This window comes from Paramisgurnus dabryanus, chromosome 24 (genome assembly GCF_030506205.2).
Source record: "Paramisgurnus dabryanus chromosome 24, PD_genome_1.1, whole genome shotgun sequence".
Lineage (NCBI taxonomy): Eukaryota > Metazoa > Chordata > Actinopteri > Cypriniformes > Cobitidae > Paramisgurnus > Paramisgurnus dabryanus.
The window spans coordinates 12,099,791-12,117,841 of NC_133360.1; the positions used below are offsets into that span (position 1 = coordinate 12,099,791).

The 18,051-nt window shown below is 37.4% G+C and overlaps 4 protein-coding genes across 4 annotated transcripts; all 4 read right to left on the reverse strand.

The window, feature by feature from the left end:
• Positions 1–1,042: 1,042 nt before the first annotated feature.
• Positions 1,043–4,010, reverse strand: LOC135727789 (interferon-induced protein 44-like). Its single transcript, XM_065245813.2, has 8 exons — positions 3,680–4,010; positions 2,808–3,303; positions 2,612–2,666; positions 2,237–2,432; positions 1,948–2,100; positions 1,681–1,852; positions 1,488–1,588; positions 1,043–1,404 (listed from the first exon to the last, which is right to left on the reverse strand). Exons 2-8 carry the CDS (start codon positions 3,301–3,303, stop codon positions 1,222–1,224), a joined length of 1,356 nt encoding a protein of 451 aa, XP_065101885.1. The 5' UTR covers positions 3,680–4,010; the 3' UTR covers positions 1,043–1,221.
• A 2,002-nt stretch (positions 4,011–6,012) lies between these two features.
• On the reverse strand, positions 6,013–8,689 carry LOC135727677 (interferon-induced protein 44-like). The gene is made up of 8 exons (XM_065245638.2): positions 8,377–8,689; positions 7,442–7,928; positions 7,318–7,372; positions 7,050–7,245; positions 6,821–6,973; positions 6,559–6,730; positions 6,377–6,477; positions 6,013–6,293 (listed from the first exon to the last, which is right to left on the reverse strand). Exons 1-8 carry the CDS (start codon positions 8,596–8,598, stop codon positions 6,108–6,110), a joined length of 1,572 nt encoding a protein of 523 aa, XP_065101710.1. The 5' UTR covers positions 8,599–8,689; the 3' UTR covers positions 6,013–6,107.
• Positions 8,690–9,040: 351 nt separating this feature from the next.
• On the reverse strand, positions 9,041–12,460 carry LOC135721649 (interferon-induced protein 44-like). Its single transcript, XM_065244057.2, has 8 exons — positions 12,191–12,460; positions 10,546–11,052; positions 10,364–10,430; positions 10,076–10,271; positions 9,837–9,989; positions 9,570–9,741; positions 9,336–9,436; positions 9,041–9,252 (listed from the first exon to the last, which is right to left on the reverse strand). Exons 2-8 carry the CDS (start codon positions 11,045–11,047, stop codon positions 9,082–9,084), a joined length of 1,362 nt encoding a protein of 453 aa, XP_065100129.1. The 5' UTR covers positions 11,048–11,052; positions 12,191–12,460; the 3' UTR covers positions 9,041–9,081.
• A 1,590-nt stretch (positions 12,461–14,050) lies between these two features.
• Positions 14,051–17,665, reverse strand: LOC135727783 (interferon-induced protein 44-like). The gene is made up of 8 exons (XM_065245800.2): positions 17,584–17,665; positions 15,967–16,452; positions 15,794–15,848; positions 15,507–15,696; positions 15,271–15,423; positions 15,016–15,187; positions 14,723–14,823; positions 14,051–14,639 (listed from the first exon to the last, which is right to left on the reverse strand). Exons 2-8 carry the CDS (start codon positions 16,445–16,447, stop codon positions 14,466–14,468), a joined length of 1,326 nt encoding a protein of 441 aa, XP_065101872.1. The 5' UTR covers positions 16,448–16,452; positions 17,584–17,665; the 3' UTR covers positions 14,051–14,465.
• Between the last annotated feature and the right edge of the window lie 386 nt (positions 17,666–18,051).

Below are 18,051 nucleotides of genomic sequence, written 5' to 3' on the forward strand. Positions count from 1 at the left end.
TCTGGATAAAAGGGTCTTTTAAATGAATAAATGTGAAAGTAAAAGTAAGGTGTTACACCCAAGACAAACCTGCTCTATCATGTTGTTTTCTTAAAAAAAAAATTCAATATTAAGCCTGTTCTATCTTGCTTTTTTTAGGCCTATGCGAGACAGAATACAGGAAAAAAATATCAGTATAATCAGTAACTTACCACATGTCATTATACAAGTTACATTAAATCGCATTACACTCATTAATCCATCAGAATAAAATACATTTATTTAGGATGTTTATCTTTTGTTTTAGTGTGTCAGTAGGAAATATTAGATTACAAAACTTTTTTGCATTATCTTAATAATGTCGAAAAGTTGTAGAATAAATGATGTGGAGCACATATGATCTTAACACGAGTCTGAGATTATGTAAAGAGAAAAAAAACGTCCGTTTGTCAAACTAAAGGCTGCATCCTCCGGTCGTCGCATTTGTAGGCTGCATACGTCATCAAGACGGTCTTATTTTAGAATATTAACAATTATGAAGTTGACTAATATTCTTATTTAATCGTAAATTGTTGTAATATGCTTATGACTTGCGAATGTAATGCTCAGTTACAGTTGAAATAAACCAGGCTTGATATGCAGCCTGCATATGCGACCTCCGGAGGATGCAGCCTTCCATTTGAGAAACGTCCATCGTTGTATTTTTAGCGAGGAAACTGGACCAGTGTTCCGCTAACTTCCGGGGTTGGCCTACACAAATACGTCATCCCATCAAAAATAAAATAGTAATCTGATGAACCTGCAATACTTTTTGAAATCGCCACAATATGGCTCACCTTCCAGTGCATTGTTGCTTTTATAAAATAGTTGGCACACAAATATTAAAACATACATTTCTTTAATTTTATTGAAACATTTAATTTCACACATTCATTAGAAAACACTGACTGTACCCGAATGCAAAAAAAACAAAAAAACAACGATCAGAATGAGGGATGGCTGTTGACCAATAAGCACCCAGGACTGGGATTACAGTACATGTTTATAAAAAGCAACTATTCTGTATGTAACATGATGCTTAAGTGATGTTACTTTACATGTTTCTCACAAATGTCTTGAATGGATTTGAATGAGAAAAGAGACGGAACAGACAAGCCTATAGTCCAATTCTAAAGATCCTGCAAAGAAAATTAATCTGCTTTCAATTGCAAGAACTCAGAAAAACTTTACAGTAGTTATTTATCATGGCTTGTCCTCCGTTGGACTGATATCATCAAAGTAGTCGTCTGCAAGGCGAAGCATCTGCTGTACAGCGGTGAGAAGCAGGAGATCACAGTTGAGGTTCAGTTCAAGCTCCTGACTGTAGTTCTTCACAGGTAACACACAAGACACAGGAACACCCAGTCGAGAGCTGACCTCCTGTACCTGTAGAGTCAATACAAATCTCTCAGTCCATCCATCACACTTTCAGCTCCATATCACACAGTTTCAGCTCTGTAAGATCTCACCTTTGACTTAATGTAGGAACTGACGTAAACATTTCGAAGATCCTCCTCCACTAAAGAACACGCCTCATCTACTTTTGTCATCAATACGATCTGAGGTACACCTGAAAGTTGTTTAGACTTAGCTTAATACCAAAAACTTTTACTTTTACCAATACTAATTTACAAATACATGAAAAGTAAAAGTCTAACTTGCCTAGTGAGTTCAGCTTTCTTCTAATAGCAAAAAATTTGTCCTCCAGTTTGCTGGACATGAGGGAGATTTTGGTTGCGTCTATCACAAACACCACACAGTGGATCTTCTCCTGTAGAGATGAAGGTCTGGAGGACTTTTGCTCATTGGGTTCAAATGGTGCCACAGGATTGAACTGAATTAAAAAAATTTAGAGTAATGATTCAAAGAATACATGTTAATTTTCATTCATATTATAAGGAAATTGCATTATCTTTGGTCCCATCTTACTTTATATCGATCTGGTATGAGACCCTGAATGATGCTGTTGATGTCCTCAATATCCAGACCTGCACCTGTCTGCTCCTCCAGTCCCATAGTGTCACACAACACAAATGGCAATGGCTTTCCCTCACGGCCATCTTTCAGTGGATATATGCGAAACTATCAACAAAAAGTGAAATTATTGTGGGACAATCGCTGCCAATATATTATATAATCCATATGATTCCTAAAATATAAAGTCCTATAATTTATAAGTACCAGCAGCAAGTCAAAACCTAGTGCTGTTTTATTGTACCTGTGTGGTGAGGCTGGTGCTTGAAGATCCTGCGATGGCTTTGTTGGTCACATGACCTGTGAAGATGGAGTTGATGGAGTTGAAGAAACTGGATTTTCCAGCCCCTACAGGACCGATCATTAGGATTCGAACCCGGTTCACAGAGGACACCAGGGGTTTATGATCTTTGATTATTTTCACAAGATCTTCTCTTCGTCTACAAGGAGATCACATTTTTATCATTTGATGTAGGAGCATTGCATTGCGATAGCAGTGTAAAGGTCATGAGTTCGAACCCAAGGAACATACACATACTGTTAAAATTTGTATATTATGTAATACATCGTAAGTTGCTTCGGATAAAAGCATCTGCCAAATGCATAAATGTAAACATACTCAGCTGTCCACAACACATTCCTCCATGGGGTCTCCTCAACACTGCCTTGAGAAACTGAAAAAATATGTTTTTTTATTGAACTAGTTAACAACAGTTTAATTAAATATTACATTAACAGAGACTGTTATATGTACTAAACAATACAATTGTATTTAAAAAAAAAAAGTGCAATAAGGTGTTTTATTATTAACTTACTTTCCTCCACTTTGTACACTTCCAATTCATTGAGACGAGTGTTGTTTCCATATAATGTATCAGAATTAAAACTGAATGCATCACCGCCTTGATTATATACAGTTGGTTGGTTGTTATAGCAAAAGTACAACTGGCCAAAGTTGGGCACCCCGGAGTCATCATAACGTGCATATTGTCCGCTGTTAACTTTGATGCTTACAAAGGTTTTACCCTTAAAACTAAACAGGAAAGCCTCCTCTTCAGTAATACCCTGCCCACTCTGAGTATAATCTTTACTTGTATATCCACCAAAGATGTAGCCTGAGTTGTTGTAGGCCATGAGCAAAGTTGGACCCTGACGATCACAGCGTTGGTGGAAAGCAGCAGCATTATATCCATGAATAGAAGCTTTGTAAAGAAGAGTCAATTCCACATAACCCAGCAAACCATAGAGCTGTTGTTTTTGATCTTCTGATAAATTAGATGAGCAGACTTTTCTAACTTTCGCTTGTTGCATCTGTGGCCAAAAAAATTCAAGGAAACAAACACATATTATGCTCTATTTTTACATATGGGACATAATCATGTGCTGTTAAATTTAATTATTAGATTTTTTGTTATCTGAGAGTCATTGCACAAAGATTTCAAAGAATTGACCAAAAGCAAGATTTCTGCATCATTACAGCTTTTCTTTATTTAGACACTTTAAGTTACTTGACTAAATTGCATGGCTGAAAACGAAACTGAAATAAAAAATATCTTTAAATGTGCAAAGCCATTTACAAATGACTGCGTGCGTTATTAGGCTGAAGAATCTTTAGCTATCAATAAAACACTTAGAGGAATCCCAGAGCATAAGTATTTTATAGTATTACAGTTACAGTAGAACTTACGATTCTTCGAACGCTTGCACCGTCAAGTGGACTTTGACCAAAACAGCATGTAAATCAGGTTCTTATCCAGCACATTACCCGACACCAAGGCTGTCCAGCATATGGAAATCTTAAAGGGATAGTTCACCCAAAAATGAAAATTCTGTCATCATTTACTCACTCTCTTGTTGTTACAAACCTGTATAAATGTCTTTGTTCTCATGAACATAGAGGAAGTGAATGGGGCTCATGATCGGTTTGGTTTCAAAACCCCAAGACTTCCTTTGTAACAATGTTCTTTGTCATCACAACAAAGAAATTTATACAAGTTTGTAATAATGTGAGAGTGACTAGATGATGACAGAATTTTCTTTTTTTGGGTGAACTATCCCTTTAAATACTTGCTTGTTGGCTGAGGTAGGAAGATCTGTATTATATACAAAACCTATAAAATGTATTTACCACTTTTTTTCTAACTTTCTTGTAACCAAATTGGATTTAAATTTGACTTTTTTCCACTACATACTATTCATAAGTCTTAAAATCATTATAACATCTGATTTTAAAATGTTCTCCCAGCAAAGGTTTAAAAAGTAATTTGAACAAAAGTGTTTAGTAGGAAGAGTACATGTATTATTTTGTGTATGAATGAGGTTTGTGTGGTCAGCATTGAGGTCTCAGTGCATGACACAAACAAAACTATTTGAAGAGTTACTTGACTCTGTTTAGGTCTCTCGTGTTTGTATATAAACCGTAGCTGTTAATATTTTAAAAAATGAGTTTGGTGGGCGCAGAGTCGTATAATAAGAGAGTTACGACACTCACATAGACGTCCGTTGTAAGAATGGAATGCGGAAGTAACAGCGTGTCATGTAGTGACCCGTAGTTCCAAACGTAGCACTAAAGCCCATTCATTTCAATGACACCTGCTGGTAAATCGATGAAATTACTGTTTCTCTTTACATTTTCGGACATTTTATGAATATAGTCAACAATGATATTTTTTTTAACTCTGCTGTAGGTAATGAATATCATTAATAATAACTAGTAAAATTTTAATATTTTAATGAGTTGTGTGTACTGTGTGAATAATATATATTTAATGGTTTAATATTTTATTACTGGTGGCCATCTACTTTAATATATCCTTATCGTATCTTTTTTTATCTATTACGAGTAACACTAGGGGGCAACAGCGAGAAGCTTAATGCCTCATAAGAAAGTCACACTGCTTCACAATGCTGCTGTGTGTTTCGTTGTGTTTGGTAGGTAAAACGAGTGAAGTATCCTCGAAAATCATGTATAATTATATTAACATTTAATGTGTACTATAAATATAATTAAATATTAATTTAGTGTTTTTCTGTTATGTTTAACTGTTACAAATAAACACATTGGCGATATTTTTTGTCATTTTAATATAGTAACAGTGTAGGAATTATGTTTTTAGTAGATTGATAGCCATTTATATAGCCATATTTTTGCTACAAAAATAAAAGATAAACTGTTGATGTAGTTGCTATAGATAACCACAGTTATCTTTGGGTCACCATTAACTGTTTATCTTTAACTGATTTACTGTATTTCCATCACTCCCTAGTAAAAAAATATAAACATAGTAAGTATAGTAATCAATTCACATTACAAGCTAATATTTACCTTAAATAGCTAAAAACTTATGCAAACAGATTGACAGCCTGGCTTGTTTTGGAACTGTAGAACGTTACATGAATCACGTGACCGCGCGGCGGCGAGATCAAAGTGTGTCGTAACTCTCTCTTTATACGACTCTGGGTGGGCGGTATGTCCTTATTTAAAGGAAAACATCACCGTTTATTAATATCTTACTATGTTCTTACCTCAACTTAATACATACCTATCTTTTTTCAATTCTTTGTACAGCGCCTTGTGAATGTGTTAGCATTTAGCCTAGCCCCATTCATCCTTAGGATCCAAACAGGGATGAATTTAGAAGCCTTCCATGTTTTCCCGATTTAAAGACTGTTACAGCAGTAGTTACATGAGTAAGTATGGTTGCACAAAATAAAACTCTGTTTGGAGCCATAGGAATGAATAGGGCAAGGCTAAATGCTAACACATTCATGAAGCACTGAACAAAGATTAAAAGTGCACACATTGAAAAAAGAAAGGTATGTATTAATTTGTCTAAGTTGAGATAAGAACATAAGAAAACCGTGGTGTTTTCCTTTAAGTAAACTCAGAAATCTACTTGTATTATGACTGTATGATTTCACATTAATTTCAATCTGTGAAATAAACATACTCAGTAAATATTAAAGATACCAGTCAATACCGAACAGAACAAATAAATAAACAAATAAATAAATAAAAAGAGATGATAATACTTTATTATGCCAGTATTTTGAAGAAAGCTGATACACATCTTGTGAACTGAGATAATAAATCTGTAAAAACTACCAGCGGCTCTTTATGAGAGGTCGCCCTCTATTGGAGAAACATCATCAAAGTAGTCGTCTGCAAAGCGAAGCATCTGCTGTACAGCGGTGAGAAGCAGGAGATCACAGTTGAGGTTCAGTTCCAGCTCCTGACTGTAGTTCTTCACAGGTAACACACAAGACACAGGAACACCCAGTCGAGAGCTGACCTCCTGTACCTGTAGAGTCAATACAAATCTCTCAGTCCATCTGTCAAACTTTCAGCTCCATATCACACAGTTTCAGCTCTGTAAGATCTCACCTTTGACTTAATGTAAGAACTGACATAAACATTTTGAAGATCCTCCTCCACCAGAGGACACGCCTCATCGACTTTAGTCATCAAGACGATTTGAGGAACACCTGCAATGCATTCATGATATACATTATACCAGTATGTTTTTGGTTGGAATTGAACCAGTTGAGCTACATAAGAACACTTACCTAATGAATTCAGCTTTCTGCGTACAGTAGCGAGTTTTTCTTTCAGTTTGTTGGACATGAGGGAGATTATGTTGGTGTCTATCACAAACACCACACAGTGGATCTTTTCCTGTAGAGACGGAGGTCTGGAGGACTTTTGCTCATTGGGTTCAAATGGTGCCACAGGATTGAACTAAATTAAGAGGATTTCATGAAATAAAGGTGTGCTTATTGAAAAACTGAATTATCCAAAGAAACTGCATTAACTTTGTACCCATCTTACTTTATATCGGTCTGGTACGAGACCCTGAAGAATGCTGTTAATGTCCTCAATATCCAGACCTGCACCCGTCTGCTCCTCCAGTCCCATAGTGTCACACAACACAAATGGCAATGGCTTTCCCTCACGCCCATCTTTCAGTGGATATGTGCGAAACTAAAAGAGAACATTGACCTGTTCATGAAGAAATTTTTAATACTCTTAATAATTGAATGTTTTGATGATTTTGTACCTGTGTGGTGAGGCTGGTGCTTGAAGATCCTGTCATGGCTTTGTTGGTCACATGACCTGTGAAGATGGAGTTGATGGAGTTGAAGAAACTGGACTTTCCAGCCCCTACAGGACCGATCATCAGGATTCGAACCCGGTTCACAGAGGACACCAGGGGTTTATGATCTTTGATTATTTTCACAAGCTCTTCTCTTCGCCTGCAAAACAGATCACATGTTAACTATTTTACAATAGGAAATTAGCAAAAGGAAGAAAAAGTGAAAACATACTCGGCTGTCCACAGCATGTCCCGCCATGGTTTCTCTTCAACACTGACCTGAGACACTGAGTGTATTTAAATTAGTTGCAATGTTGGAAAATACAGGAAGTGATAAAAACTGATGATTGACTTACTCTGCTTCACTTTGTACACCTCACATTCACAAAGCTGAGTGTCGTTGCCGTATATAGTCTCAGTATTAAAACTGTACGAAGAACCTCCCTGATTGCACAAAAGCGGTTGGTTGTCGTAGCAAAAGTGCAACTGTTGACCAAAGCTGGGCCCTCCGGAGTCATCGAGACGTGCGTGATGTCCACTGTTAACTTTGATGCACAATGGGATCTTGCCTTGAAAGTAAAACAGGAAAGCCTCTTCATCAGTAATATTCTGCCCACTTTGGGCGTAATCCACGCTCGTATATCCACCAAAGATGTAGCCTGAGGAGTTGTAGGCTACGAGTAAGGTTGGACCCTGACGATCACAGTTTTTGTGGAAAGCAGCAGCATTATATCCATGAACAGATGCTTTGTAAAGAAGAGTCAGATCCACATCACCTAGCATGGCACAGAGTTGAAGTACTTGCTCATCAGATAAACTGGAAGAGAGGGGAAAGGTTTTCACCTAAAAAAATGCAAAACAGATAAATACATGTGTTCTTGACACAAAGCACAAAAGTACTGATTGTAAATAATGTGCATGCATAGGTGACAATGAAGTCACAATGTTATTCTTGATCAGGGTTAAATGGCAGGATTTGCACGAAGACGATCGCGAATCGAACCAGATTCGGCTTGTTAAATATTAGACTTAAATTACTATTAGAGATGCAAAGTTTCGCAAACCAATTTGATCGATAAACACGTGTTTTAAGATGTGTTTTTCCTCAACAAAACAGAAGGCCTGTTCGCCTTCATGCCGCGCTGCGCAGACTGCTCGGTGTATGACATCAAAATACCGCGACGGCTGTGCTTTCGAATCGCTCTCGCAGTACTTTGCTGTCATTCGCCGATTAATCTTCGCATCGCGCAGTGAAATCGAAGAAACCCAAGAAGAAACAAACGTTACAAACCCTCTTTGTTATCTCCCCAGCCGAATCAGACCTCCGCGAACCGGACCTTAACGACTGCAGCCCCGTGTTGCTATGTCGTCTGCCGATGTGATACTGCATCGTGCTGGTGCCGCCGCAGAACTTCAACACTGCATTGCACAGTCTGCATCGAACCGTTTCGTCTTCAAGGGTGAAATAATCCCACACGACACTCCTTTTGGTTTTACGCTTTAAATTTCTCATCTTTTTCAACAGACTGTGAGAACAGCAACGATGCAAGTATGCGTCTGCGAGGCCACAAACCACGCCTACCACGCGGACCTACTTCAACAAAGAACGCCCGTTTGAAATAACCACGCCCACCACCACATTGTTGGAAAACTTAAATCGGTCAGTACTATTTTACATATTTTAAGAGACTTTTCTTGAGAAATAAAATAATTTTGCAATGTCTCGTTGAACATAAGTTTGTTTATTAAAAATATTTGACAAAATTTTAAACACAGATTATCCGATTGTTGCATGTAGATGAACATGTTTATGGGTATTTTATATACAAAATTGAATTTTATTAATTCTTATTCTTTTTTAATTATAGTTTGAACAACACTGCAGTTTAGTCACCTCTATTAAAATAAGGTATTTGAAATGTAATTATAATGGCCTAACAGCTTTTTGCCACAAGACTGCAGTATAACTTTAAGTAACACTTAATAGGCATTTGCTCTAATGGGCATCAACATCATCCAAATAATCTTCAGCATAGTTGAGCATCTGTTGTACAGCAGTGAGAAGCAGGAGATCACAGCTGAGGTTCAGTTCAAGCTCCTGACTGTAGTTCTTCACAGGTAACACACAAGACACAGGAACACCCAGTCGAGAGCTGACCTCCTGTACCTGTAGACTCAATACAAATCTCTCAGTCCATCTCTCACACTTTCAGCTCCATATCACACAGTTTCAGCTCTGTAAGATCTCACCTTTGACTTAATGTAGGAACTGACATAAACATTTCGAAGATCCTCCTCCACCAGCGGACACGCCTCATCTACTTTAGTCATCAAGACAATCTGAGGAACACCTGAAAATTGATCATTAAAGCAATATTGAGATATGTATCAACAGCTTTACATGCAACACACATTTTGAAGATGCTAAAAGATCTTCCTAAGATACAAAAAACCCAGAAACATGTGTTTTATAAACGCACTTACTCAGCGAGTTCACTTTTTTGCGTATGGCTGCAAGTTTGTCCTCCAGTTTGCTGGACATGAGGGAGATTTTGGTGGCATCGATCACAAACACCACACAGTGGATCCTCTCCTGTAGAGATGAAGGTCTGGAGGACTTTTGCTCATCAGGATGGAATGATGCTAGGGGGTTGAACTTAAGCAAGATAAATAATGATTAAGTACATAAAAACAAATATTTCAGCTAGTTTGTTTGGATACAACCGTATCTTCTTCATGTTCATCTCTTACTTGATATCGATCTGGTATGAGACCCTGAAGAATGCTGCTGATGTCCTCAATATCCAAACCTGCACCTGTCTGCTCCTCCAGTCCCATAGTGTCACACAACACAAATGGCAATGGCTTTCCATCACGGCAATCTTTAAGTGGATATGTGCGAAACTAAAAGAGAACATTGACCTGTTACAGGGACCAATTTGAAGCATGAAGAGTAACACTCTTCTTAATAAAGGAAGCTTTTATTGCACCTGTGTGGTGAGACTGGTGCCTGAAGATCCTGCCATAGCTTTGTTGGTCATGCGACCCATGAAGATGGAGTTGATGGAGTTGAAGAAACTGGACTTTCCAGCACCTACAGGACCGATCATTAGGATTTGAGCTCGGTTCACAGAGGACACCAGGGGTTTATGATCTTTGATACGCTTCATGAGGTCTTGTTTTTGCCTATGGAAGCAGTTAAATCTTATTATTTACTGGCTTTTAAAAGTTGCATAAAATAAGCAACATGTTAAAAACAACATTTTGTAAAAACATACCCAGGTATCCACAGAATATTTCTCCATGGCTTCTCTTTGATCGGACCTGCAGTGACCTGTGAGACAACTAGAAGACAAATATTGATTGATGATTTAAATGTGCTGTCAATTATAATAAACAATGTTAATGAAGTCCCAAATTTATCATTAAACGTAGTTATAAAAACTTTATTCTGCCTTACTCTTCTTCACTTTGTACACCTCACATTCTCGGAGCTGATCGTCGCGTCCATACATGGTTAAGGGATCAAAATCAAACACATAATCTCCATTTCCGGATTTCCCTGCCTCACTTATGTAAGGTAGGTTGTTATCCATAAAGTACAACTCTTTGCCAAAGTTGGGCGCTCCAGAGTCATCAAGACGTGCGTGACTCCCATTTCTTATTTTGATGGAGACAGGGACACCACCATTAATAGGAAAGTTGAACAGGAAAGCCTCGTGATCAGCTATAATCCTACCACACTGAGTATAATCTTTACTCGTATATCCACCAAAGATGTAGCCTGAAAAGTTGTAGGCCACGAGTAAAGTTGGACCCTGACGGTCACAGCGCTGGTGGAAAGCAGCAGCATTATATCCATGAACAGACGCTTTGAAGAGAAGAGTCAGATCCACATTACCCAACAAGGCACAGAGCTGCTGTTTTTGTTTAGTGGTTAATCTAGTTGTGAGGGAAGCCATGTGTCCTGAAGAAGAAAACAAACACACATTAATGCAAATATGTATATTATAAATGTAACATTTCAGGTGAAAGATTTCAGCACAATATTAGGGCCTGTTCCAAATGGCGCACTTCATGTGGACTTTCAGTCTCGTGGCCTTAAATTGCGTGTGCTCGATTAGTCTACGAGTCCATAAGGTGTCCCATCTGTCATTTTTACGTTCCGAAGTTTGCTCATCAGCGCCCCCTTTGCACCTCGGATGCAGTCTTTGGCGAAGCCCGGACTGCAGCAGGCTTCGTGCACTATACCAACCCAGAAGTCTTTGCGAAGGAAGGGAATAGTTGACACTGACACTGCATCTTCTCTTTCTATTTCCAGCGTGACGCTCGAGTCTGTCTCATAATACGACTCCGGTGCACCCTAATGCACTCGCATCAATGGGTCCCTTAGGTCTGCACTATATGATGTCATCAAAGTGTGGACTCTGACGAAGTCCATAAGTCCGGAGTGTGCCATTTGGGACAGAGCCAAAATCCTTAAATATTGCACTATTTTAGGTAACATTAATTTTTAGTTGTGTACCAAATCATAGTGGACGTATTATTGAGTGCACTCATTTAACTTCATAATGCACAGCAGTAATAAGTGTACAACCGATGTACACTCAAAGCTAGCCGCTCGCGCCAAAAGATGGCGCCTGCTGCGCTATAGCACTTCCGGTGAGCTCAAGTGTCCGATCGTTTTCATTCACTCATCCGTGTGAACTATATTAGTTTAATAAACTAGGAAATAGTGGGTATTGGGGCTATATCGGACACAGCCCTGGTGTATTTTAACCATACTTTCTTTACGTCACCATACACGACGTCAGGCGTGTGTTTATGCTTAATTCAAACGAATAGGAATCAGCCTGTTTAATTGGAGAATCCCAAATGTAAAAAAACGAAATCAAAACATTGTTTTTAAATAAATTGTTTTTATCACTAACCGGTTATTAAAATATAACTTTTTAAACTTATTAAAAAGTTTAAACGGACAGGCCACTTTCCGGATTAAAATAAACACGGCAATACAATTATGTGTGTATAATATCCTAGTCAATAAAACAGAACCATTTTTTATTGAATGTTAACAAAATATTTAGATGAACAGTCTTTCTTACCTTTTACAATTCAAACTCTATGCATGAATCAATAAAATGCTTATAGTTTACAGGAATAACGCAGATGAATCTCATGCAATCTCGAGTCCCGCTTTCTCTTTAATTCCCTCGGTTTGTTTTCCATTTGTGCCGAGTTGATTTTCGCCCCCTAGCGGTTGGTGAATGCAAAGAAGGGAAACTAAAAAAGTTAATTTTAACCCATTACTGTATTAAATGAGTGATTATATATAGTACTAAACAAGCTGATTAGTTTATGTATGCTGTGCTATGATCATGTTATTATGAGTATTTAGAAGCAGAATAATACTTTAATAATGTTTATCCAGCCGCTGAGACTAAGTAAAAAAATCCTCTAGAAGTAGAGCCTTTTTGTTTGAAAGAATGCGAAACTATTGAGCATTTGTTACATTGTTACAATACCGTTTTTTACTGTACAGCTGTCTATGTAACGTTGGTGAAAGGCAGGCAGAGGATCCAAATATCCTGTCCTTTAATTGTTTTAAAAATGAATGTAAAAATTACTTATAAAATATCTATCCAAAGACATTCCACCCCTCTGACATTTAAGTCTGAGTCTCTTTCTTTGTAAAAAAAATTTTTTTCCATATTGTTATTGTATTGTTCATTAAAAAATATTTTTTTTATGATTCGTAAGTTCATGATTTTATTAAAATGTGCCTACAAATGTTACACACTTGAGGAAATACTTTTTTTGTATCTTAAAATATGCTTATTGTTATTCCCTATTGGATACATTGTTGTTGTTATAATAATGCAAAAAAAGGGATGTGCATTGTGCAAGATATGCTTACTCAATTTGAATGACCTTGGTTTGAATTAAAGGTGGGGTGCATCTCTGAAAAGTTGTGTTCGACTTCATCCGGCGCTGCGCAGACCGATCGATGGCTGACTTGAAGCAGTGCATTCCGGTTAGTAATTTTGTCCGACTTCAGCTGGCGCTGCAGGCGACTGTGTCATATGGTTTTTAAGTACCGCGAGAGCGTTTCGAGAGTAGCCGGCTAACTCAGCCGGTGCAGCTTTTCCAGAGCAGCTGCACGGAGTTGTAATGACGACACAGCTTTACATGATTGGTCGCCTTACTGATGACAACGATCACGTGCGTTTCAAGTTTCATCCAACCTTTAGTTCCACTAATAAACATTATAAATTCATGTTTTAAAACAGGAAAAAACACTTTAATATGCTTAAATATGTTATATTGTGTCATGTAATAAAATAAAAATGCAAATAACAAACTCTATTGGTATTTTGATAATATAGGCTTGTTTCCCGTTTGGGTATACAGTATAAGCAGCAATTAAAATATTCGATATAAAATGTTTCTGGTTGCAACTTTTTATTAAAAGGTTTGTTTTTATCAAATTTAGCATCTAATTTACTTCATTTGCGATTAAAAACAAGGAAACACGGTGCACACGTCACTACGGCAAGCAGCAGGTGTCCGACTTGACGGCTCCGTCTTCAGTTCCTCCCTCGACTGCAAGCGGCAACCCTCGCCGATCGGTCTGCGCAGCGCCGGATGATCTCGAACACACCTAAAGCCAATGTTGACACTTGAAATCACCTAAATGAACACGCCCCTACCCCAATAGAATCTGGACCTTCTTTTGATAGACCCGCCCCACACATACGCAACCCAGACAACAATGCGGGTTAGTAGACAGCCCCTTAGTGCTGATTTGCTACAGATGTGTTTTGGTACCCTCTTCCAAAGTGTTTTCAAAAATCATGTACCCCGCCTTTAAAGACTCTTCTTTAGAATTAAAATTAGTCTTGTTGAACATATGTTTGTTTATTAAACATACTGAAACAAAATGAAACATTTCTATAGGTGCCATTTTAAACATTGATTCCCCGTTCGTTGCATGTAGATGAACATGTTTACGGGTTATTCTCAACTTACAGAACTTGAATATTATTCGATTTTAACCAGAGTTTGAACAATCCTGTATTTTTTGTCCCCTCTATTGAAATCAGGGATTTGAAATGTAATTTTAATGCCCTATTAGCTTTTTGCTATGGCAATATCAAGATTACTGCTATCTACTGCATACTTCAACATTCTTCAGTATCAATGGTTGTATAAATGCAGTATACAAAAATATGTTTTGTCTTAATTTTAAACAATTCTAAAAGAAAATTCCTTATTATGAACATCATCTTCATAAATGTGAAATCTTTCTGTAGCCCAAAACCAAATTTACATGTAACTATCTACAGTATAACTTCAAGTTACACTTAATAGGCATTTGCTCTAAATGGCATCAGCAGCATCATCCAAATAATCTTCAGCATAGTTGAGCATCTGCTGTACAGCGGTGAGAAGCAGGAGATCACAGCTGAGGTTCAGTTCAAGCTCCTGACTGTAGTTCTTCACAGGTAACACACACGACACAGGAACACCCAGTCGAGAGCTGACCTCCTGTACCTGTAGAGTCAATACAAATCTCTCAGTCCATCTCTCACACTTTCAGCTCCATATCACACAGTTTCAGCTCTGGAAGATCTCACCTTTGACTTAATGTAGGAACTGACATAAACATATCGAAGATCCCCCTCCACCAGAGGACACGCCTCATCGACTTTAGTCATCAAGACGATCTGAGGAACACCTGAAAATTGTTTAATTAAGCAAAGATATGAGTCAACAGCTTAATATGCAACACACTTTTACATTTTAAAGATGTTGCTGTGGGACAATAATAACAGCTGGCTGCATGGATACAAATAGTCGCTCTGTGATAAAGTATCAATGACCAATCAGCATTAAGAACCAGAATCATGTGTTTTATAAGTGCAATTACCCATTGAGTTCACTTTTGTGCGTATGGCTGCAAGTTTTTCCTCCAGTTTGCTGGGCATGAGAGAGATTTTGGTGACGTCTATCACAAACACCACACAGTGGATCTTCTCCTGTAGAGATGAAGGTCTGGAGGACTTTTGCTCATCAGGATGAAATGATGCTATGGGGTTGAACTTAAGCAAAACAATTGATGGTAAAGTACATTAAGAATCAATTTAAAAACCTATACTTCAGCTAATTTTTATGGTCATCTTACTTGATATCGGTCTGGTATGAGACCCTGAATGATGCTGCTGATGTCCTCAATGTCCAGACCTGCACCTGTCTGCTCCTCCAGTCCCATAGTGTCACACAACACAAATGGCAATGGCTTTCCATCACGGAAATCTTTCAGTGGATATGTGCGAAACTAAAAGAGAACATAGGGACCAAAACAATAAGTCATGATGAGATATTTAACACTCTTCTTTATAAAGGAAACTTTTATTGCACCTGTGTGGTGAGACTGGTGCCTGAAGATCCTGCCATGGCTTTGTTGGTCATGCGACCCATGAAGATGGAGTTGATGGAGTTGAAGAAACTGGACTTTCCAGCACCCACAGGACCAATCATTAAGATTCGAGCCCGGTTCACAGAGGACACCTTATGGGTCTTTATTGATTTCACAAGCTCTTCTCTTCGGCTACAAAGATCACATATTTATAATGTAAGAGTTTTGAGATCAGATTACCACTGAAGATGAACAACTGAGAAATTAAAGAAAATGGGTGAAAACTTACTTAGCTGTCCACACAACATTCCTCCATGCTTTCTTCTCAGGACTGACCTGAGAGACTAAAAAAAATGTAAGATTTGTTACATAACTTCCTATTGGGTTAATGTTAACAATAGATTTGAATATAGTTAGATTGAAGTTTTAAACTATAAATAAGGGAGTAAATGATTGACATACTCTGCTCAATTTTAAACACCTCGCATTCAATCAGGTTCCCATCATTCCCATACATTAAGGCAGTATTAATGTTGAATGCATTGCCCCCTTGATTAAACACAGTTGGTTGGTTGTTATAGCAAAAGTGCAACTGTTGACCAAAGTTGGGTCCTCTAGAGTCATCGATACGTGCGTGATGTCCACTGTTAATTTTGATGCGCACAGGGATTTTGCCTTGAAAGCTGAACAGGAAAGCCTCCTCATCAGTAACATACTGCCCGCTCTGAGTATAATCTTTACTCGTATATCCACCAAAGATGTAGCCTGAGTTGTTGTAGGCTACGAGTAAAGTTGGACCCTGACGGTCACAGCGCAGATGGAAAGTAGTTGCATTATATCCATGAACAGACGCTTTGTAGAGAAAAGTCAGATCCACATTACCCAACATGGCACAGAGCTGCAGTTTTTGATTTTTGGTTAATCTAGATGTGCGAGAAGCCATGTGTCCTGGAGAAGAAAACAAGAGATAATATTCGGTCATAAGCATGTAAGCAAATCCAAATGTATATCAAAATGTAAATAATACATCATATTAACGTTGCTGTATTTCAAATTGTTTTAACTTGTTTTTAATGGGAATTGTACTGGTTTTATTGAAACTATAATGGTCTCTGTTGGGTTTATTGGTGGGATGTTATCTGGTGGATGGGAACCAATAAAACAGAACAATAAGAAATTTTGTAATGGTTTCAACAGTATAGTTTATATAATGGTATATGTAATGGAAACCATTACAACGTGGTTTTAGCAAGTAAAACTGTTTTTACTTTAACTCTGATTTTTGGTTAGACACTTTAAACAAAATAAAAATGTATGTCCATAATATTTCGTGTATTTTGAATAAATACCGAGACTTAATAAATAAATAAAGTTGAACGGTGATTTTTTTTGTGAATTTAGGGACCATCTCTAAAGCAATAATGTACACGTAATAGTATTTAACAGTTTATTTGGATAAATATCAAAAACCTAAAAAGTGTGCATTATAGCTGACAACCACATGAACACAGTTGTTTTTATGACTATGTTTGTAGACTTTAAGTCATTCTATTTAAATGTTGTTAAAAGAAGAAACGTGTATATTATAGAGTAACTTTAGAGACGGTCCCTACATTTACCACTATTAAATTGTCAATTACTGAAAAATCGAATCCCTCATCCATGTCTAATTTGTCCATCCATGCAAATTTAACAAAAAAAGGCTTTTGTTGTCTACAAACAAAACAACATTTATCGAGTAAGTTACACGTAAGGTTTAAGTAGATCACAATAATACAACTTTTGTTATGTCGAGATCACAAAAAAACCCTGTTATCTCGACATCATAAAAAAATTAAGTCGAGATCGCGAGAAAACAAATTTTGTTATTACGATATAACGAGAAATTAAGCCGTGATCATAAGAAAACAAGCCAGCAACAATTAAAAATAGTACACGATCCCTTTCGGCTTCCGTAGAAAATCGACTTTCATGATTGACATTAAATCGTTACAATCAAAATGTGTTTACTTTCCCAATCATATAAAACCTTCTTCACTGAATGTTTAACAAAGTATTTGGACCGACAATCTATCTTACCTTTCACAATCAAAAGTCTCTATGCATAAATCAATTAAATGCCAGGTGAACCTCAAGCAGTCTCCTCCTTCCTCCACCTCTGTCTGTGTTTCCTATCTGTGCTGCTGGAGTTTGCGGTGTTTACGCCCCCTAGCGGTTGCTGAATGCACGGCAGGGAAATCGTACAAAAGAAAAAAAAACATTGACTTGAAATAAAAAACTGAATAAAATGCATCACTGCACTAAATCAGTATAAGATTAAATATATTATTTGTAGTATCTGCTGTATGATGATCATGTTATTATGAGTATTGAGTAGCAGAATGCACTTTAATAATGTTATATAACCTACATGACAATCCTTTCTCATTTAAAAAAATATTACAGATCTTTGCAACACTGAGCTTTGGTGTATCCATACATCATGTGTTACATTTAATAAATCAATAAAAGTAGGCTTTTAAAAAAAAATTCTTGAACAAAAATAAA